This window comes from Pelodiscus sinensis, chromosome 2 (genome assembly GCF_049634645.1).
Source record: "Pelodiscus sinensis isolate JC-2024 chromosome 2, ASM4963464v1, whole genome shotgun sequence".
Taxonomy (NCBI): domain Eukaryota; kingdom Metazoa; phylum Chordata; order Testudines; family Trionychidae; genus Pelodiscus; species Pelodiscus sinensis.
Window position 1 is genome coordinate 56,120,992 of NC_134712.1, and position 21,431 is coordinate 56,142,422.

At 43.1% G+C, this 21,431-nt stretch overlaps 1 protein-coding gene across 4 annotated transcripts in view; it reads left to right on the plus strand.

Moving 5' to 3' along the window:
* The first annotated feature begins 3,293 nt into the window (after positions 1 to 3,293).
* The window catches only part of SLCO5A1 (solute carrier organic anion transporter family member 5A1), a 92,654-nt gene continuing 74,516 nt past the window's right edge, over positions 3,294 to 21,431 (plus strand). Inside the window, exons 1-3 of one of the 4 annotated variants that reach the window (XM_075920553.1) lie at positions 3,294 to 3,448; positions 3,622 to 3,783; positions 5,064 to 6,492. In XM_075920553.1, the coding sequence (XP_075776668.1) occupies positions 5,541 to 6,492 (952 nt within the window). In that variant the 5' untranslated portion in view covers positions 3,294 to 3,448; positions 3,622 to 3,783; positions 5,064 to 5,540. Of the gene's footprint in view, positions 3,449 to 3,621; positions 3,784 to 4,550; positions 4,841 to 5,063; positions 6,493 to 21,431 lie in introns of those variants that run through there. The other 3 variants (XM_075920556.1, XM_075920554.1, XM_075920555.1) reach the window with 3 other exon arrangements.

Sequence of the window (21,431 nt, forward strand, 5' to 3'; positions counted from 1 at the left end):
ATATCCTTAATAATTTGTAAGACTATATCCAGAATTAATAGGACAGTAGAACTTCAGAATTATTAACATCTAAGAAGGAGGTTGTTCTTAACTCTGAAGAAAATGTTATGGCTGTTCTTTCAAAAGTTTACAGTTGTACATTGATCTAATACAACTTTGGGTACGAGACTACATTTTTCTGTGGACAGAGAGATATAGATTAGGCACGTTGAAATTGCTAATGAAGCGGGGTTTTAAATATCCCGTGCTTCATTAGCATAAACATGGCCACAGTTTTTTTTTAAATGGAGCTTTTTCGAAATCCCCTCACCCCGCCACCAGTCTAGACGTAGATCTGTTGAAAAATAAACCCTTTTTCGAAAGATCCTGTATTCCTCAAAATATGAAGTGTACAGGATCTTTTGAAAGAGTTTATTTTTCAACAGATCTGTGTCTAGACTGCCAGGGGGGTTTTCGAAAAAGCGCCGTTTTGAAAAAAAGCAGTGGCCATGTTTATGCTAATGAAGCATGGGATATTTAAATCCCCACTTTATTAGCAATTTCGACGTGCCTAATCTACATCTCTCTGTCAACAGAGAGGTGTAGTCTAGACACGGCCTTTGAAACTTTACTATGCAGGAGAAAAATGCCACTTAGTTGTTTATATTAGTAGTTTACATTTGACACAGTGCTGTCCTGTTTTTTTTAAGCATCTGTGCTGCCGTCTGCTGCTGTTAAGTGCTAAGCCCATAGACGTGGGAAATAGGAGTGTGTGAGGGGGCGTGTGCTGTAGCATCCTTCAAGTGTACCCAACTTCCCTATCAGAGGGGTAGCAGTGTTAGTCTGAATCTGCAAAAGCGATAAGGAGTCCTGTGGCACCTTATAGACTAACTGAAGTGTAGGAGCATAAGCTTTCGTGGGCAAAGACCCACTTCGTCAGATGCATGTAGTGGAAATTTCCAGAGGCAGGTATAAATATGCAGGCCAGGATCAGGCTGGAGATGATAAGGTGGATCCAATCAAGGAGGATGAGGCTCACTTCTAGCAGCTGATCTGGAGGTGTGAATTCCAAGAGAGCAGAAGCTGCTTTTGTAGTTAGCAAGCCATTCACAGTCTTTGTTTAATCCAGAGTTGATTGTGTCAAACTTGAAGATGAACTGGAGCTCAGCAGTTTCTCTTTGAAGACTGGTCCTGAAGTTTTTTTGCTGCAGGATGGCTACTTTTAGATCTGCAATTGTGTGTCCAGGAAGATTGAAGTGTTCCCCTACAGGTTTTTGTATGTTGCCATTCCTAATATCAGATTTGTGTCCATTGATTCTTTTACGTAGGGACTGTCCAGTTTGGCCGATGTATATAGCAGTGGGGCATTGTTGGCACATGATGGCATATATTACGTTGGTAGATGTGCAGGAGAATGTACCAGTGACAGTATGGCTGATCTGGTTAGGTCCTATGATGGTGTTGCTGGTGTATATATGTGGGCAGAGTTGGCACCAAGGTTTGTTGCAAGGATTGGTTCCTGAGTTCGAGTTATTATGGTGCGGTGTGTAGTTGCTGGTGAGAATATGCTTCAGGTTGGCGGGTTGTCTGTGGGCAAGGACCGGCCTACCTCCCAAGGCCTGTGAAAGCGAGGGATCATTGTCCAGGATGGGTTGTAGATCACTAATGATGCGTTGGAGAGGCTTTAGCTGGGGACTGTAGGTGATGGCCAGTGGTGTTCTGTTGGTTTCTTTCTTGGGCTTGTCCCGTAGCAGGAGGCTTCTGGGTACACGTCTGGCTCTGTCAATGTGTCTCCTTACTTCCTCGTGTGGGTATCGCAGTTTACAGAATGCTTGTTGAAGATCTTGTAGGTGTAGGTCTCTGTCTGAGGGGTTGGAGCATATGCGGTTGTACCTCAGTGCTTGGCTGTAAACAATGGATCGTGTGGTGTGTCCGGGATGGAAACTGGAGGCATGCAGGTAAGTATAGCGGTCGGTAGGTTTTCGGTATAGGGTGGTATTGATGTGACAGTCACTTATTTGTACCGTGGTGTCCAGGAAATGGACCTCCCGTGTAGATTGGTCCATGCTGAGGTTGATGGTGGGGTGGAAACTGTTGAAATCATGGTGAAATTCTTCCAGAGTCTCCTTCCCATGGGACTCCAACCCCTCAGACAGAGACTTACACCTACAAGATCTTCAACAAGATCTGCCAGTCCCGCCTGCTTCACCACCTGCCATCCCTATGTCCTCTGCAGCTTGCTGTCCCCAGGGCCCAGGCCACTGGCCCTGTAGGCTCCACTGCAGCTCAGGAGCTTTGCAACCTCCTAGGCTGCTGATCTGGAAGTGTTGACAACCTGAAATGTGACCCCAATTTGGGGCAGTGAGGGCTGTGAATAGGTATGGGATGGGGACGGGGACGGGGACGGGGACGGGGGAGGCTCCACCACCGCTGCCTGCCCCTTCCCCAAAGCAATGTGACTGGGAGCCAGGAAAGTAGAGCATGCCGGCAGCTAGGGTGCACTGCTTCCCACCAGGTCCAATGAGTAGTGGAGCAGATCTGACCCCTGCTGCATACCTGCCTTGCTCCTGCAGCTCTGGGACTGCCCTCTACAGCTTCTGCCCCTGAGCGCAGTGCCTTCCCCTTCCCGTCATGGGGTGTGCAGGTGCTTAGGCTATGAAGAGCCCCAAAATTGCTAGGGCCAGTCCTGCCCAGGAACTTCCCCTATGATTAGGTTATTGCACAATTGTTTTCAGAAGTTTCTGGGGGCCACCATCAGCTGCAGACGGTGGGGTAGGCGAATCATGGTTTATTTCTGTGCCACTAAGCACACCTGAGACACAAAGGGCGAGGTCACTGTATGTAAAAGCATGTTTCTCTCACAGAAGTTGGTCCAGTAACAGAGGGTGCCTCACGGGAGCTCGCCTGTCTTCTATCCTGGGACCCAGCGCGCTACATACACAACAAGAAACACTGGCTCGGCCCCCCTCGCTCTCCCTCGAAGCCCTGGCAGCAGAGGGGCACGTTGCACCTCTAGTTCATTGCTCTGCCCGGAGCCTGGGACACTCCTGCAGCCTCACGGGGCAGCGTTAAGAACGAAGCGTGAAGAGCCCCCCGCCCCCCATTCGCACCCCTTGCCTCGGTTTCTACGCTGCCTCTCGCTCCCCCCGCCCCATTGGCTCCTTAGTGATGGGCGCGACTGAGAGACCCCCCCCCCCCCCAGCTAGCGAGCTCGCTCCTCCGGGCCCGCCAGTCTCCCGGGCAAGAGCCCAAGCAGGCACCGCCGCCAGACCCGCGCCCCCGCCCAGGAGGCTGTCCCCGCTGCGCCTGCGTGAGCTGCTCAGCTGCCGGGGGGGCAGGGCTCCGTGTCCCTAGGTGGCCGCCGGCCGGCCGGGCACAGGCTTCCACGGGAGCGTGGCGCGCCCCGAGCCGGGGCCAGCTGCTGCCCTCCCGCCCCCCCGTGCCCTGACGCAGCGCCCCGCCCTGCGGGGTGAGTACCAGGCCTTTCCTTCTGTATAGGAGCCCCTCACGGGCTCCCCCGCGCCTCCCCCCTCGGGCGTCCCCCTCCTGGCACGCCGGCCGTGCGCACACGTGATTGGAGGGGAGCCCTCGAGGTGCATGCAAAATAGCATGCGGGGCTCACTGAGCGTGCAACACATGCAGGTTGCCACTGGGAGCCCGCGGCCGGAGAGACACGCGTGCGCTTCGGCGAGTTGGGCACATGCCCGTTACTGCCTGCGGGTCACTGCACACGCGAGCTACATGGAGACAGCGTGGGAGTCGCTGAACGTGCTGTGTGGAAGCTGCATGCCTGTACACACACACGTATGTATATAGACATATATGCGGCTTAGTCTGTGAGAATCATCGAACGGGCTGGAGACGTGCTCGCTGTTACAGGCACACGTTACGTGCATGGGAATTATTGCACGAACTGTATGGCAGTGGCAGCTGCTGAGTTGAACCCCACTCCCCCACCCCTGTTCTCTTGTTCTTTCTCCCTTTCAGTGTATTTATGTCTGTCAAAGCTGAGCTGGACAGAAAGACAAAAGGAGAGCGAACTCGTAAAAGGCAGCAGTTGCTCTCGCAGATGGCGATACACACGGATATAGCTCAGTAGCCGTACACAGATTGCCATGTGTCTGCACTACATAGGAAGGAGTGTTTGCATGTGTTCTGTATATACACTGTATGTTTGTGAGTCTGCATGTATTTTGTGCATGCGGTTACAGCTGCGTTAGCTCTTTGTGCCTGTGTATCTATGTGTGATGTAAGGATCCTGTTTGCTTTTCTGTGTGCAGCATAGGATGGAGAGGAGCATGTTCTGTGTGTAACATCCGATGGGTGTTGAGAGAGTCGCATTTCTCAGTCTCTTTGTTTCCTGTATCCTTTTCTTTTTCTTGTTTTGAGAAATATGGCTCTCGATTTCCAACTCTCTTTAGATTAGGAAGATAGGCAGGCAGACTCAGTGTGGGATGCATGCAGACAGTCTGCAGTGTCTCTGATATTTGTAATTGAATACTTATTCCTGTGTGTTTATTTTTAGTACTGAAAATAAAGGAGTTGGTATGTTGACCTTTTGCTGATGCATTTGGCTGTAAATAACAGCATCTCTCTTTGAATGAGGTACATGTACATATATGTATATATGCACATACATCCTGTTATACAAATATCTGTACTTTTGTTTTCACAAATAACATAATCAGAGTCTGTTCAGATGTCTTGCAATTCTTCTATGTCAGTGGGAGCAATCCAGTAGGGGGTGGAAAATGAGTATAATTAGTTCCCTCAAAGTAAAATGAATCTGACTGAGTCATAATTAAGAGCCTATCTATGAGACCATTACAAGAGAGAAGCTTTAGACTGGACAGAAGTGGAGGTGTGTGTGTGTGCATGTGTGTGTGCGTATGGGGGGGGGTGGGCATTGCTGGGAAAGGGTCTCAGACATCCTGCTCTTATTGTTCCGGAGCGGAGAGGGAGCTTGGCAACAGAGTCTCTCATGTCCTTTTCTAGCCTCCGGGAGCTGCAGCTTGGAGCTAGTGCTGGGCAGAGCAGGACAAAAGCAACACACTGACCTTTTGCTTGATCTCTCTGCATTACAGATTGGCAGATTTGCCATCAGGAGGTTTTAAACAGGATTCCGTGCCGACTGCCTCTTCTTATCTGCAGGCTGCAGCGGGGAGGCTAAGATGCTGACGACCGAAGGCTCCCCCCTGCCCAGGAAGGGCTGTATCATGCACCCTGGCACTTTTTCATTGTTAAGTGTGGCCAATTAATCCATGTGGGAAATGTTCCAGCAGAAGAATAGAGGCACCGTCCAAGCTGTTCATCACTCAGCTGCTAGGAGAGCAGTCAGATCCCTAAGAAAAGCTAAGAAGGATGGACTCACAAAGGGCACTGCTAGACACGGACTCTGATACATTGACGTGACACGGCTAGTTGTCTGTTGGAGTCGGCACAATAAGTCCACGGGGAATATGTTACATTTCCTTGGGTTTACACCATGAAATGGCACCAGTGTTTCTAACTGGACAATAAAGTGTGGTGGATGGGTTTTCTGTAACTTAACCCAAACCAGCATGGCGTCAGGTGCAAGAACAAAGCAGCAGCATCCAGTCTCCCCCAGCAAACAGCACTGGCAGGATCAAACAGAGAACTTCAGGTCCAAAAGTTTGCCGGCTCTGAACAGGTCTACTCCTCGGATTACTACAACACAAAGCATCTTGTTTGAGGCAAAGCAGAGTTTCTTGCACAGTTTCCAAGGGAGGTCTGATCTGAGATGTGGCCTTGACACCGACAAATCAGCTCACATTAATGGTGCTGCTGCTGCTTCTGGGACTGTGTTTTCTTTTGCAGCCTCCAGCTTTTCAGGGGTCGGGAGTTTCACGGAGAGGACAGACTGTAATAACTTTGCTGGCGCAAGCAAAGGTGTTTCCCCAGCTTCCACGTTGCTACCCCTTCCAGGTAGAAAGTGTCTCAGCGTGGTGTTGACAGATTCCCGTTGCTTCTTGGTGTGCATGTGCTTTCTGACCTTCATTCAATCCTTAATGGTCTCTGGGTATCTGAGCAGTGTTATTACCACCATTGAGAGGAGGTACAGTTTGAAAAGCTCTGAGTCTGGGCTGCTGGTCAGCTGTTTTGATATTGGTAGCCTGGTGGTCGTGGTGTTCATCAGTTACTTTGGAGGGCGCGGAAGGAGGCCACTCTGGCTTGCCGTAGGTGGGTTTTTCATTGCTCTTGGGGCTGCACTTTTTTCTTTACCTCATTTCATCTCTCCATCATATCAGATCCAAGAATTGAACTCTTCCCTCTCTAATGAGGGTTTGTGCATGACTGGTAATAATACCGCCAAAGACCATTTGGAGTCACCGACCTGTGTCAAGGACTCAGGTGGAAATGACCACTCCCTCTATGTAGCTTTATTCATTTGTGCCCAAATTCTCATTGGTATGGGCTCCACACCTATCTATACCTTGGGACCAACCTACTTAGATGACAATGTCAAGAAAGAAAATGCATCTCTGTACCTAGGTAAGGCATCTTAGTACAAATATCTGTAAGCATTTTAAAGGGACACCATTGGCTCAAAAATCTAATACTTTTCAAAACATGAGGTTAGTTGCAGATATTACATCTCGCCCTGAGTTTCCTTGCCACTTTTTGTAGCATAATGGTGACCAATGTTCTGTCTTAATCTTTTCCATCCATATGTGGGTTTTTTCCATTCATGTGCGGAATAAATGTTTATGTGCACCAAGTCACGTGCAAATATGCACCACCAATAGAAACACAAAACCTAGCTGTGGGTGCTCTGCTAATCAGTTGGTGGCATTTGAATCTCTCCTGAGTGGCCACACAAGTACATAGCTTACAGCAGTGTTTCTCAAAGTGGTTCGGGAAACCACTGTGAGAAACCTGTTACCTGGCCATGTCGGTTTGTTTACTTACTGGTGCTGTGTGGCTCCCCTTGTCTGCAAATGGTGAATCAGAGCCAATAGGAGCAGGTTTGTGGGCCACTTGAGAAACACTATCTTACAGGGAACACTGGTGACATTTTTTAATTTATATTTTCTTTCCCCTGTTGCTATGGGCCAACTCTCTTATGTATATGGTAATCAGTTAGTGTCACCTGTTTTTGAGAAACTGTGAGACTGACTGCACACACATGCTCTCAAATGTATAGAAGATTGTTTTCTCTAATCTTTGTCAGTTTTAAGTGATTTGGCATTACAAATAAAAGTTTTTCAGGAAGAAATATTTTTTTATAGTGTCCCCTTAAGTAATCTTTGATGATAATGAAGCCTTGTATTTCAAAACTTAAGCTAACCTACCTTTACTGTAGAGTCATAATATTTTGTGAATATTTTGCAGAAGTTCTCATACTTGAATAATATACTTTATTTTCCTAACAGTTATTTATCCTTGCTTAGAAATGTATTTTGGCACTCATCACTGAATTATCTGAAAACTTTACATGATTTCCAAAAAATAATTAATAAAATAATGGGAAATAATCAACCTCCATGGAAATGTCACAAAATGAAATAGCTCCCAAATTTCAACAGTTACACTGATCCTTAAGTCAGTCAAAAATGCATGTCAGTCTGTGTCCTGAAATTCTCTAACCTGAGACTTTGGTGAACAGCTAGTGGGAAGTATTGGGTCACCCACAGAAAACAACCAGCACCTGGCCCTTGGTAGTTTAACCCTGAGATAGTAAGAGTGACCCAGAGATATAAGTTTCAGTGAGAGAGGACATGTGATCTTACAAACAATTGGGTCATGACCACTTAGACTTTGAGAGATCAGAACTAGCACTCCAGATGTGCTTATGGGGGAGGGAAGGCCCTGGTTTCCAAGTTTACAGTAGTGTTTTCCATTATCCTGCATGAAAATGAAACTTGCTTACATTGTGCTGTATTATTTTAAGGGAAAGCAGAAACTGTGAGGGATCGAAAGGGTTGCTAAATGCTTTTGGATGCTCATCATTACTGTTTCTGAAGAATTATTATTATTGATCTTAAGTTAAGTGTTAATTGTTTTGCCTTCAAGTTAACCTTAAAAGCAGTAGTTCCATGGAAAATGGGCATTCATGAATGAAACGTGCCTAATGAAGTGAGAACGTGTGCATGTAATTACTATATTCAGCAGAATTTGAGATCACATGGGGAAGGCCCCAGGATCAGTATTTTGGTTTCTTTTGACCTATTCATCAGCAATTTGACTGTGCACTGAACCATTTTTAAGCAACTTCTCTAGGCAGTGTCTTTAGAAAGCCTAAGGCATTTTGGACTGTGCTGATTTTCAAAAAAGACCCAGTATGTTTTATCACAATCACAAATGATCATAGGGTGTGTCTACACAGCAAAGTTATTTTGGATGGCTGTTATTCCGAAATGACTATATGAGTGTCTACACAGCAATTCCGTTATTTCAAAATAATTTTGAAATAATGGACGGCTTATTCCGACTTCTGTAACTCTCATACTATGAAGAATAAAGCCTATTCCAAAATAGCTATTTCAAAATAAGGCATGTGTAGATGCTCCACTTCTGCTATTTTAGAATGGCTCTGGTGAGGGGCTATTTCAAGTTATTCCTCCTGGACCTCTAAATCGAGATAGCACGTCTACATTAGGGAAGTTTGCCTCAGACTAATTTTGAGGCTTCCCTGCAGCGTAGACGTTCTGTTTAGAAATAAGCTATTTTGGAATAACTATTCCGAAATAAAACAACAAATAGTCTGATAGCACTTTATAGACTAACAAAGCATGTATTTGGTATTATGAGCTTTCGTGGGCACAGCCCACTTCTTCAGATGACCGGAGTTATGAGTTTAGGATGTGCAGACCCAAAATAAATAGGGGAGAGGAAAGGGAGGGGGGAGGGAAACAGGGAGCTAGAGGGAATCAGTAAGTATCTGAAGACTGGGTAGTTAAAACAAAGCAGATAAGAATCAAAGTTAATTGATAGTATCCTTCCTGACATAGGAGTCTACACAAAGAGCTTTTTGCACCTTCTTCGTCTGTTAAGTTGGTAGTGCCCCAACCAACCTTCATCACTATTGAGTCCATTAGCATGTGAATTGAATTTGTGGATGAACTCTAATTCCAATGTGTCTCTGTGTATCTGGCTAATAGAACCGGTTTGTGACAAGACAGCTACTTGACGATCTTTTAAACAGTGATTAGGAAGATTAAAGTGTTTCCCAATAGGTTTCTGTATGTTTCCTTTACGTATGTCTGATTTGTGTCCATTGATTCTGGAATAGCTTATTTCGAAATAACTGCAGTGTAGATGTAGCCATAGTGAAGAGTACCTTCTCTTTCCCTCCTGCTTCAGTGGTGTTAATATTGACATGCTAAGTAGCATGGAGTGAGCTTTCTTGATGTTTAGAAGCAAGGTAAGCAATGTGGTTAGGGTCAGTAACCATAGCTTGGAATGGCAGCGAAAGGGGTTTGAATCTTTTGCGGAAATGAGAGTTCTGTGGCAAGCAGAAAAGCACAGAGACAGTCTTGCAAGTCAGAGATGGGGAGAGGGATGTAGCTATATATGGGAAATCAGAGGTAAAAGTGATGAGTGGTGTGAAGGGAAAAGGCTGAGTCCTAAATGGAAAAGCATGCAAGATCAGGGTTCTGAAATTAAGTGTTTTCAGTGAAAGTGCTTCACCTGCCTAACTGCTCTGAGCCAGGGACATAGAAATAGAACAAATACAATGAAAATCATAGTATGGAGTTGGAGATGTATGAAGAAATGGATGTGAGCCTGGAGTTATGGGACTAATTTTGCTCCGACTTACTCTGACTGAAACATTATTGTCATCACAGTCTTTGCTACAGATGTACAACATCTCATAAAAAGGTTTGTTTTCTTTGGATCAAGGGTTCTCAAACTTGACTGCACTGCGACTCCCTTCTGACAATAAAAATTACTACATGGCCCCAAGAGGGAAGACCGTGATGCCTAAACATGTCTGAGTCCCTTGCTTCAGACAAGGGGGGCAGCAAAGCTAACCCCAAGGTCTTCAGTCCCAGGCAGGGGGGCCATAATCTGAGTTGCAACACACAGGGCTGAAATCTCAGACTTCCACCTCAGATGGTGAAGCTTCGGTTTCAGCCCTGGGCCTCAGCAAGTCTAAGCCAACCCTGGTGTGACCCACTTTGGGGTCCTGATCCATAGTTTGAGAACTACTTATTTATATGCTTAAATTTGACTTTAGGTGCCTAATTTTAGGCACTCACATTTGAACAATTTAGCTTATGAATCAGTCAGTACCAGGATCATAGGGAAAAATTTCAATAAATATAATAGAAGCAGCTCTAAAATTGCCAAAAAACCCAGTTTTATAGTCCAGTATACGTTGAACCTCTCTAGTCTGGCAACATCCGTAGTCTGGCATGATTTTAGTTAGCTGGATGTCCACTTATCATGGGTGTCGCCAAGTTTCCCCTGGTCCCATGAAGTTTGTTTACAGCCACCAGTCCTGGCTGTTTGAGTCTATGACCCCTAAATGTCTTCTAAGAACCCAATAAGCAGTGGAAGTGTTGGTAATGTTGCTAGACAATATTGGTTTGGCAAATTCTCTGGTTCTGCACTGGTCAGGTTCTGAGGGTGCTGGACTAGACAGGTTCAACCTGTATGTCAGGACCTTACAGGGCTATAAGCTAGTGTTGTTTTCCATTGGAAATCTGGGAAATTGCCTCTTTTCACCAGTATAAAGCTCTGTGGGATTGAATAATATATTGAGCCTCTAAAACTGCCATTTGTTCAGGACTGAATGGTAATTTCTGTCTCTTGGGAAAAGAGAAAACATTTATCTGGGAGGTTCATTAAACTAAATAGGGCCATTTGAGACTTCTTCAGAGGTTTGTACTCTTAGAAAGTCCTGATGATGAGATGGATTAGTAGACAGAAAGCAGGCAAGGTAGCTGACAGTGAAGAATAAATACATTTATCATATGGTCCTGCAGTTTAGACATGTGGGTATTACTACTACTTCTGTTGGACATAACATTCCATTTTCAGTTCCATGCGACTTTGTCAGGACAAGCTAACAAGAGTTAGCAAAATGTATGTGAGGTTGTGTGCATACCGGCATGTGCAAACATAAAGTAAGGGATACGGAGAGACATCCTGAAGAGAAAACCTCCCCCCATAAAAGGCAGCTGGTGCTGTGTAAAGGGTATTTTAGGAGAGAGTGAGGGTTTTTTTAAATTTCAAAATAAAAAGACATGGACATAGGTTATTGCATTTATACTGCCTCTGAGTATTTTCCTCTGAACAATAGTATTTCTTAATGGAGACTTTTTGTTTGTTTTAAAAAGTTCTGCATGACCTTTGAGCATAAGACCTCTTACAACCCTTTAAGTCTTGCCCATTTTTACACTCATTATAATTCTGTAAAGCCCCTGCAGATTGCTAATCCTGACTCTACAAAAACTCACCTTATGTGACTGTGGAAGCTATTTTATTTATTTTCTAATTTAATCTAGCTCATGGTTTGAGTGGCAATAGCATATCCTCTTAAGCATAGGCATGCAAGCTCAGAGTGGACAGCTGTTTTAACATTCCTGGCTGGAAGTCCTGCTCTCAGAAAACATATTTGATGCTTATACATAGTCTCTTGGCTGCCTACCCTTCAGCCCATCTGTCAGGATGGCACTCTGCCAGTTTACAAGGTGGTATGTCATTTTTATTAAGACAAAGGTGCCAAGCAGTGATGTGTGTACTTGGGCAGTCTGCACAGTGCTGGAAATACTTTTTTAATTCAAGAAGTGTCTTCTCTGTAACAGCAATGCTACTTTGATTCTACATGCTCCTTTACACTGGTTGGTGCTTTTGTGCCAACATATAAACAGTGAAAATCACTATCATGGCAGGCACCTGAGAAATATAAGAAGAATCAAAGCAACAGAAGCCAAAACAGAAGCGGGTGATCAGTGGGTTATTTTTATTCAGTCCTTCCTTCTTTTCGTTGTAGACTCTGTTAGTCTGAGACATGTCTGTTTTCAATGGCCTGATGTATGCAAATTATGCACTAGTGGCCAATTTCTACTCATATTTATATCAATAGCAAACTCCTATTGATCTCAGTGGGAACTGGATTGGGTCTTTTTCTATTTTTCTAAAACTGATTCTTAACACTTTGAGTAATTCTACGATCCAGTTGGGTATATTTAGTGAAGGTGTTCTTGAATGGCTTAAAGAACTATGATTTATGAGTTTACTTGTGGCTCTTGATTATAATTTATCTCCTTAAAAGATGACATGTTGAGCATTTGACAGGCAGGAAGAGTGATAGGCATTTCAGTTGTAGAATAATTTTTGTAAAACAGGCAAAACACTACATAAAAAGAAATTTCTCATTTACACATAGAAGTACGTAATTCCTTTGTGAGTTTATGTATGCATGGAGGCTATTTTCAGTTTTTATTACAAAAGCATTACATGTCCACAGCATATAATACTGCACATGAGTAACCTTTACCCATGTCATCTGACATGATAGAAGTTAGGGTTCTTTATTAAAATGACTACAGAATGAATTAGCCATTGTATGAGGCACATTACTTTTTCAGAGTCTAGAATGTTTTCGGCTGATTATGAAGGAGTATGAGGAGAATTGCATAAAACAGTTTAATTTGAGTATAGGGTATGCTCAGTTTTCAGAACATAATTACTGTGCATGCAAGGATAAAGCATTATGGATGACTATCTGGAAAATTGGATAAAGCCTGTGTAAATGGGCTTGATACAGATAACTGGGATGGAAGCCAATGGAATAAAATCCTTTCCCAAGCTGTAGGGAAATAATATTTGGACTGATATAAAAAATATTTGAATCCTGCCTTTGTTTCTAAATGAATCTCTGTATTCACAGTGTCAGGCCAACTTGATACTCTTACATTTGACTTTGAAATCTTTGACATAACAGTGTTTCATAGTTAACTATTGTATGTGCACATCATATATTTTTCATGAAATGCATAAAAATACTTTCAATGAGATCTCCAGTTATGTTTGCAAACAGATTTATTTCCACATGTATAGGAATAGAGTGCAAATATTTGCCCTGATCCTCTAAGGGTTCCCCAGACAGAGCGCTGCTGTAAAATGAATTTGGGGCTTCATAAAGGACCAGTCCATATAAGTGGTGAACCAGCACATCTCTTGAATGGCTTGGTTCTGTGCCACTCACTTTTGATGCTATGCCTTCAGAGTTCAGGCAGCTTATGCTATCGGAGGAGGGAATCTAGAGCGTGGCGTTTGACCTTTTATATGCTGCTTCTGCTGCTGTTGTTATAACAATAATCATCATCATACTTTATTTATTAATTTGTATTACCATAGCTTATAGGAACCCTAGTTGTGGATCAGTAAACCATTGTGCTAGTTGCTGTACAAACACAGCACAGAGACAGTCACTGCCCCCACCGAGCTTAGATTCTAAGTGTGAGACAGTTGACAACAGATGGATGTAGACAGATGGGGGAGTCTGAGGAAACAAGACATTACTGCTCAGCATGTCAGGCAGTGGTCTCTACATGCCTTGTCAATTTTTTTGTAGGCATCATGGCAAAGAAGGATTTTGAAGATTTAAATGTCTGTTTCAAAATAAATCAAATTTAAACAGATTTAGAAATAATTCTCAGGGTTTTTATAATATTGACATATTTGTGCTCATGAGGAGTGAGAGTTGTGAAAAATTGCCACTCCTGAAGACTAAATTGTCTGTGTGTAAACAAGAAGACATTACTACTCAGAAGGTTAATAAATCATGGATATCTACTGGATTCTTGCCATTGACCTCCATGGGCACAGGAATAGACCCGTGCAACTTTTGATTTATATTTTTTAATTTATTTTGAGTATCGGGACCCAGATTCCCTCAGAAGAGAACAAAGTATCTGAACCTCAAAGAACAAGAGTCAAGTGGTTGCATATAGCGTTACTGTGTATAAATATATGTCAAGTAAGGTCTTTTATAAAAGCATGTAATGGTCTGCCTTTAATGACCATTAGGTGGTATGTATATAATTATGGTTATGAATGGATACATGTGCATATATATGTGTACGAAATCATAATTGTAACCAGGACGCAACTATAGTATCACCTCGCTGCTGTGGGGGGAGGAGGGGGAAAGTCACGCGCATGTGGAGGGATCTCGTAGGCTACTTGTTCTACATGAAACTAATTCCAAGCACCTAGTATTATACAATCCAGGGAAAGACAATGATGAACTATCAAAGTTGATGGAAGGATATTGACACTGACATTGAAAAAAGACCCCAGTCTTAGAAAAGTAATGAAGGAGAGAGTTTTCTCATGCTCTGTGTGACCATGAATTACCACAGTCTGGCCTGGTCTACACTAAAAAGTTAGGTTGACCCAAATATGTTGGTCAGGCATGTGAAAAATTCATATCTTAAATTGTGTAGTGATTTAGTTAAACCTAGGGGTATGTCTACACTTGCACCCTCTTTCGATAGAGGGATGCAAATGAAGACATTTGAAATTGCAAATAAACCTCATTGCAGGAGGAATAATAAGTAGTTTGAAATAGGGCTTTATTTCGAACACCCATTTCCCTGCCGCGTGTAGACGCGGGCAGTTAGTCCGGGTGTGTAAATTTCAAAAATGGCACCCGGCCGGGAACATGCAAATCAAGTGCGGGATATTTAAATCCCGGGCTTGATTTGCAATTCCGAATGCCTACATTTGCAGCCCTAGTTGAAATTAGGCTGCAAGTGTAGACATACCCTTATATACCTAGTTAATGCGTTAGACAGGGGAGCATACGTATGCATTGACAAACTAGATGCAAACTTTGAGACATCGATCCTGCAATCTTGGTTTCGATAGGCTCTGAGACCCGCTGGCTGTGTTTGAGTTACCTAAATAGAATGCACATCTGCATCTGTATGAAGAAGGTGTTACTTACTGCAACAGTGGTTCGAGATGGGATACAGATGTGCATTCCATGATCAACCCTCTATCCCTGGATGTTTGGTGCGAAAAAATTGAGGAGGGTTGGGGCAGTGCCACCTCCTATAGCCAGGGGAGGGACTATCTCCAGGTGGGTACTACCAGGCAAAATTCTCCAGCTCTGGTGCACTGGACACACACATACCTATGTGCAATGCACACCTGCATCACATCTTGAAGAACCACAGTTACTGTAAGTCACCTATTTCTTTCCTGTACTAGCTGCAGATGCTCTTTCTGGTGAATATAATGTGTAAAGCCCTAACTAAGGTAAGGCTCCTCCATGAGCCTTGTTATGAAGAACATTTATGCTCTGATGCCACCTCTTTTGTAGGGCTCTCACAGTTATATTTTTTTCAGTCATGGTGGTTGAAGGTGGGAAAGGTCTAGTAGATCATCCAACCAATTTTCTTGCCATTTAATGCCTTGATTACCAAAAGCGCTTTGTCACTCACTTTAGGTTCATCCTTGTTTAGGACAGCATGTAAGCATGTGCTCAAGTTCCATTGATTTTTTTTTAAACTGAAGCAGGCAGTCCTGTCCTTGCTGGGATGGACCAAAAAAATGTGGTGCTTTCTCTCACTTGATTTCAATCTTGGCCCATTCATCTCCACTTTAGAACAGTATCAACACTACAGCTTTCTTCCAAAGGTATATTAAAGTATGATTATCTCTTAATGTAAATCCTTTTTCTCTTTTTTCCAGTTAAACAACACCAGCTTTTAAAGTAATTTTCTTACATGTGCTCGGCTCGGATGATGCATATTTTGCATTGTTGTACAGCAATGTGAGAAGGATTCAGAGAGAAACAATCTAGAAATAAAATGATTATGAGCACTTATTATCAGATCTATAGTCTTATTATGAAAAAGTAAAACATTTTAGGTCACATTTTCAAAAAACCCTGTCTCCTCCCTTGTGGAAGCATATTGTATCTGCATTTTGTGCCCACAGTTGACTGGTGGAGAGGGAGGGCCTGATCTCCCCACTTAAGGGAACAGGCCCAGACACTGCAGACGTGGGTCAATGACCAGTCATCTCTATTGTCGTTGACTAAAGACAAGGGGCTGGAGGTCAGGTGTGCTGGCCTCTGGGCACCTATCACACTGTTGCATCATTGTCATCGTGTAAGTTCCAAATATTGCTCTAAAATTATCGATGTGGGAAGTATGATTATCAGAATGGGGAGATGGAAAGATGAGCAGGGGGCCATGCCCCCCCATTTTTAACAAAAGAAACATAAGTGTATAGAATTCATGCCCCCTGCAGATATTTGTTTCCTCTGGCGGAATAAAAGATTCTGCTAGGGAGGCACTGCAATTACACCTTTTGCCCATTAGGGGCTGCTGTGGCACTAGGCTAGAGGGCAGCAGGTTCACTGCTAGAGCAGCCCCAGAGGCAGAGGGAACTTTGACCATGCTCCTGCCCTCATACAGTTCTACAGAGCTTCGCTGAGGTTTCTCTGTAGAGAGGTTCACTAATCTTTACAGCATCCATCTCCCTACCAACATTCAGGTCCTTGCAAAGCTACTTCCACAAGGTCAGGGATCTGCATCTATGTAGTGGATGGGCCAAGGAGGTCTGCAGTATTTCCCACTCAGTCTTGCTGAAATGTAATGCAAAGTAAATGTATGCTGAAGCTTTCAGATAGTATAGTGATGACTACGGTATACGAAGCTGAATAAAATGGTATAGACTAGCCTTTTGAGATGAGACTCCACTATTTGAGTACTGTAGTAGAGAAAACTTAATTGCTTATTGGACCTTCTTTGAATCTGAATATAGTATCCTTACAACAGGTCTGCTGACTGGAAGAGAGGCAAAGGGGACTACTGCCCCAGGGCTTTGTGATTCAAAGGGGCCCAGGGTTCCTGGCTGCGTTGTTGCCAGAGCCCCATACTGTGCACTGCAAAGCCCCAAGCATGCACTTGGGACAGCACTGAGAAGGGGCACAGTCCAGACAGTGCTCGGGGCTGGCTACCTCATTTCCACCCCTTCTGCTGAAGTCCCGCCCCTTCTGGGAACACAGAATGGAGCCCCCCAACATTGCCCAGGGGCCCGGTGAGTCTGTCGGCTCATCTGCTTTACTGCTGTCAAATAGTTTTACATTAGAAAAAAAGGAAAAAACAAAATACAGCAGCAGTGATAAAAAATTAGATGCACTAACTGATGTTAGATCTTTGATTATGTTTAGACACTTGGGCTACGGCTACACTGTAGTCTTCTTCCTAAAAAGCTTATGAAAATGAAGCGTGGCGTGGAATATCGCAGTGCTTATTTGCATAATTAATTAGCAGCCGCGTTTGCGCAAGGGCTTTTATGCAAAAAGAAGCTGTGTAGATGACTCCTTTTTGTGCAAAACCCTCCTCTTGCACAAAAGACGTTCTTCCTAATTTTTTCAGGAAGAACGGCTCTTTCGCAAGAGAGGGTTTTTGCACAAAAAGGAGATATCTATACAGCTCCTTTTTGCTCAAAAGTCTCTTGCACAGAAGCTGCTGCTAATTAATTATGCAAATGAAGCACGCTGATATTCCCATGTGCATTGTGCACTGCCCATGCTTCATTTGCATAAGCTTTTACAGTGTAGCCCTAGCCATGGTTAGAGACAAACCAGGATGACACAACTGTCAAGAAGAAATATCTATGAAGACACATCTGCTCCACTTTTCTCAAGCTCCTGGTTTTAGGCCTAAACTCCTTTTTCTTTTCCCACTTGTGCTGTAGTTAATGTATCCTCAGATATGGTAGTTCTAAAAAGATAGAGAAGGGCCACTAAATCTCCTAGAATTAATCCAGCCCATGAATATTTACATGTGTATTTTCATCAAGGATTTGAAATAAGGGGAAAGGGAATACATTTCTGTTCTTATTACTAAAATTCAATTGCATTACTATGTGCTCTAAGATAACTTGCCATTTTTATCTGTTCCTAATATCTTCTCCAACATAGTGGCATAGGCCCTAGGGATGGTATTGGCTTCTGCATCAGGAAAGCAGGATAAGGGACCATCTAGAGGTAGGATGGGTTCTGGAGAGGTTTAGGGGCTAGGGTATTGGCCTGGGGAGCACAGGGTGGTGGGTGGGAGTCCCTCCGCCCACCCTGGGAGCAACCAGACAGCCATGGATTTATACAGAGGCAATAAGATATTCTCTGTTTTATTCTTTATCCCTTTTTTTAATGATTCCTAACATTCTATTTGCTTTTTTGACTGCGCTGCACACTGAGTGGAAGTTTTCAGAGAACTATCCACAATGACTCCAAGATCTCTCAGGGCTGCCTGCTTGCCATAGTCCCAGGAACAGCCAGCTGCTGGCAGGTCTCTGCTCAGGGGACAGTGTGTGTCTGTGCACTGCCCATGCCTGCAAGTGTAACCCAGACAGGGGCACTCGTGGGAGGTGAGTGAGTACCACCCCATTAGAGCCCACCCAAGTAAAATAACCATAGCATTTCACCAAATGATTCCATCGCCTAGCCTATAACTGCTGATTAAGACAGAGGATAATTTTTAGGAAGACATTCGGTAAAGTGAGGGAGAATCTAAAATATTCCTTGATAAGTTGTTCCAGTGGTTAATTATCTATAGTGTTAAGAAAGTGTGCCTTGTTTCTAGTCTGAATTTGTCTACCTTCAGTTTCCATTAGATTTTATTGTGCCTTTATCTGCTAAATGAAAGACCCATGTACTACCAGAGAATAAATAATACCTCAAGTAATCTCCTAATCCAGATATTTAAGAATCAAATTCTTCAAGCCCAACTCTTTGGCTGCATATAGACTGGCATGATTTTGCGGAAATACTTTTAACGGAAAAGTTTTTCCGTTAAAAGTATTTCCGCAAAAGAGCGTCTAGATTAGCACGGAGGCTATTGTGCAAAAAGTACTTTTGCGCAAAAGCATCCGTGCCCAGTATAGACGCGCTTTTGCGCAAGAAAGCTCCGATGGCCATTTTAGCCATCGGGCTTTCTTGCGCAAAAAATTAAGGTGCCGGTCTACACTGGCCCTCTTGCGCAAGTATTCTTGTGCAAGAGAGCTTATCCCTGAGCGGGAGCATCAAATTCAAGCGGCCAGTGTAGACAGCTGGCAAGTTTTTGTGCAAAATCTTGTCAGTCTAGACGCGCCCTTTTTGTAAGAAGAGAGGAAGAAACAGAATGAGCAGCCTTTACTGACAATATTGTATTTCCAGAATAAATGACAGGGTCCTTGGCTAGTTTCCAAAAAGCATCTCAGATGAATAATTAAATTATCTAATTAGTGAAGTAATTATCATCTTTTTGGTTAATTTTTAAAGCCTTTAGTTCTCCCAGATCAGCTGTGCATATTTGTTTGAAATATCTCAAAGGAATCCCTCTAGTTATGTAAATCAATTTATCCTAAGATCAGACACTGCATGTTAATAACATTTTTGTTCATATTTTATTAACACATGAATGACCTTTACTGTACGTGGCAGTGAGCTGTAAATAAAACCCTGAGTCACAGACACATTCCATAGCCAAACTAAAAGCAGAATTAAATCTAATTAAAATAGTTTAAGACCTGGTTTAGTAATAGTGGTTTGTTGGTTCTTTTTTAAAACAACATTGTTGCTATATAAACCATGACATTAAATAGAGTTGGTTGAACATTTTCTTTTGGAAAACTCTAACCCAGTGAAATCAAAACATTTCACAGGAAAGTATTAATGTCAAAATTTTTGCATGAAATTATTAAAACAGTTCATTCCAATAAGGTCCAAGTGTCAAAGTATACATTATTGTCATATTTTATATAACTTAAGTATAAAAGTTAAAATATTTAAACTTTTATTATACAATTGAACTGATAAGGTTGAAAATTTTTGTAAGTAAGTGATCTTGGAAGGAAAACTCAGCTCTGATTTAGTCAGAGTAGGGACTTGAAGTGCTGTCTCTTATGTCCCTAACCACCAGGTCAGTGAGGCTACATCTAGACTGCATTGCTTTTTCGGGATACCTAAGGTATCCCGGAAACACAACTTCGCATCCAAGGAACTGTCTACTTTTTTGAATTTTTTTTTAAAAAAGTGGATGCACTTGTTCACCATCCCTGTAAACCTCGTTCTATGAGGTATTTCTTTTTCTGATTTAACATTGCAGTGTTAAAATCAGTTGGGGACTGCACACAAGTGAGAAGCAAGAAAAACCAACCAAATCCTCATTGACGTGCCCTTCCAATGAGAACGAGAAAGACACTCCCCACATTCCCCTCGCACACCAGAGCCTACAGAGGCCTAGACTAGTAGATTTTGTGAGCTCCAGCCCTGTAGGAGGATGGCAGGGGGAGCTGGAGCACCAGTGCAGGCTCCCCAATGCTGAGAGAGGAACCCTGAACCTCGGAGGCCAGATCCAGACAAGCTGGGAGTTGCATTCAGTCCCTGGGCCTTAGGTTCCCCACCTCTGCTTTTTTTGATCTAAAAAGAACCCAGTCACCAATATCCTGAATAGTGAATCTAGGCAAAGCGGCCAGAGTTATGCTTTTGAAAGGAAATTCATTTAAAATGTATTTGAATTTTTTCCTGCTTGTACTAATTTACTTTTTATTAGTGGCTCTTGTCCCTCTGAGGGCAAGCAGAAGAAAACTGTGTACAAAAATCCTTTGACTATTAGACCATCTTCCCCTTTGCCAGGGAATGCTTTACCTAGTGCATCTCATTTCTCACAGTTTCTCTCCTAGGCACATTGGTTCTGTTTTTTTTAAGCTTAGATGAGTAATTGAACATGCATATGTGTGCCTAACTTACATGTGCAGATTGTAGATGTGTGTGCAGTTACTCAGTTTGAATATGCAATTTCATGAAGTGATGGCTATACTCTTAAAAATCTGTTTCTTACGCTAATGAGAACTGCTTGAATGCCCTAGTCTTTCTTTCCAACAAGGACTTAACAAACATTTGAACTATCTCACCCATTACCAAGACAGTTTCCCCAATTATCACCTCTAATACCATTAACTCACAAACATCCCACTCTCCCTACCTCTAATATCATCAATTCACAGACACTTACCTTCCTTCCTTCCCCCCCCCCCCGCATCCCCCTCCTGTTCTGCAATGTGATTTGTCCTTTTCATATTTGTTCGTTTTTTTAATTGTATCCTTTGGTATATATGGTTGTGACTACTTTCTTCCACTATTTGATCTGAGGAAGTGGGTCTGGCCCACGAAAGCTCATCATCTAATAAACCATCTTGTTAGTCTTTAAAGTGCTACATTGTCCTGCATTTTGCTTCAACTACCCCAGACTAACACGGCTACATTTCTATCACTAGTCTTTCTTTGAGAGCCTAAGGCCCTAAAACACAAAAAAAGACTAAAGAACCAAACTTTAAAATAGTTTCTGTTAAGCCCTAATTTGGGTCCGCTGTGGGTATGACATTGATTTTAATTTTTAAAAATATGATCAAGACACAGTTATTAAGCAAAGCCTGCAGTGCCCTTTAGAAAGTGGCTGCCCTCTGTTCAGACT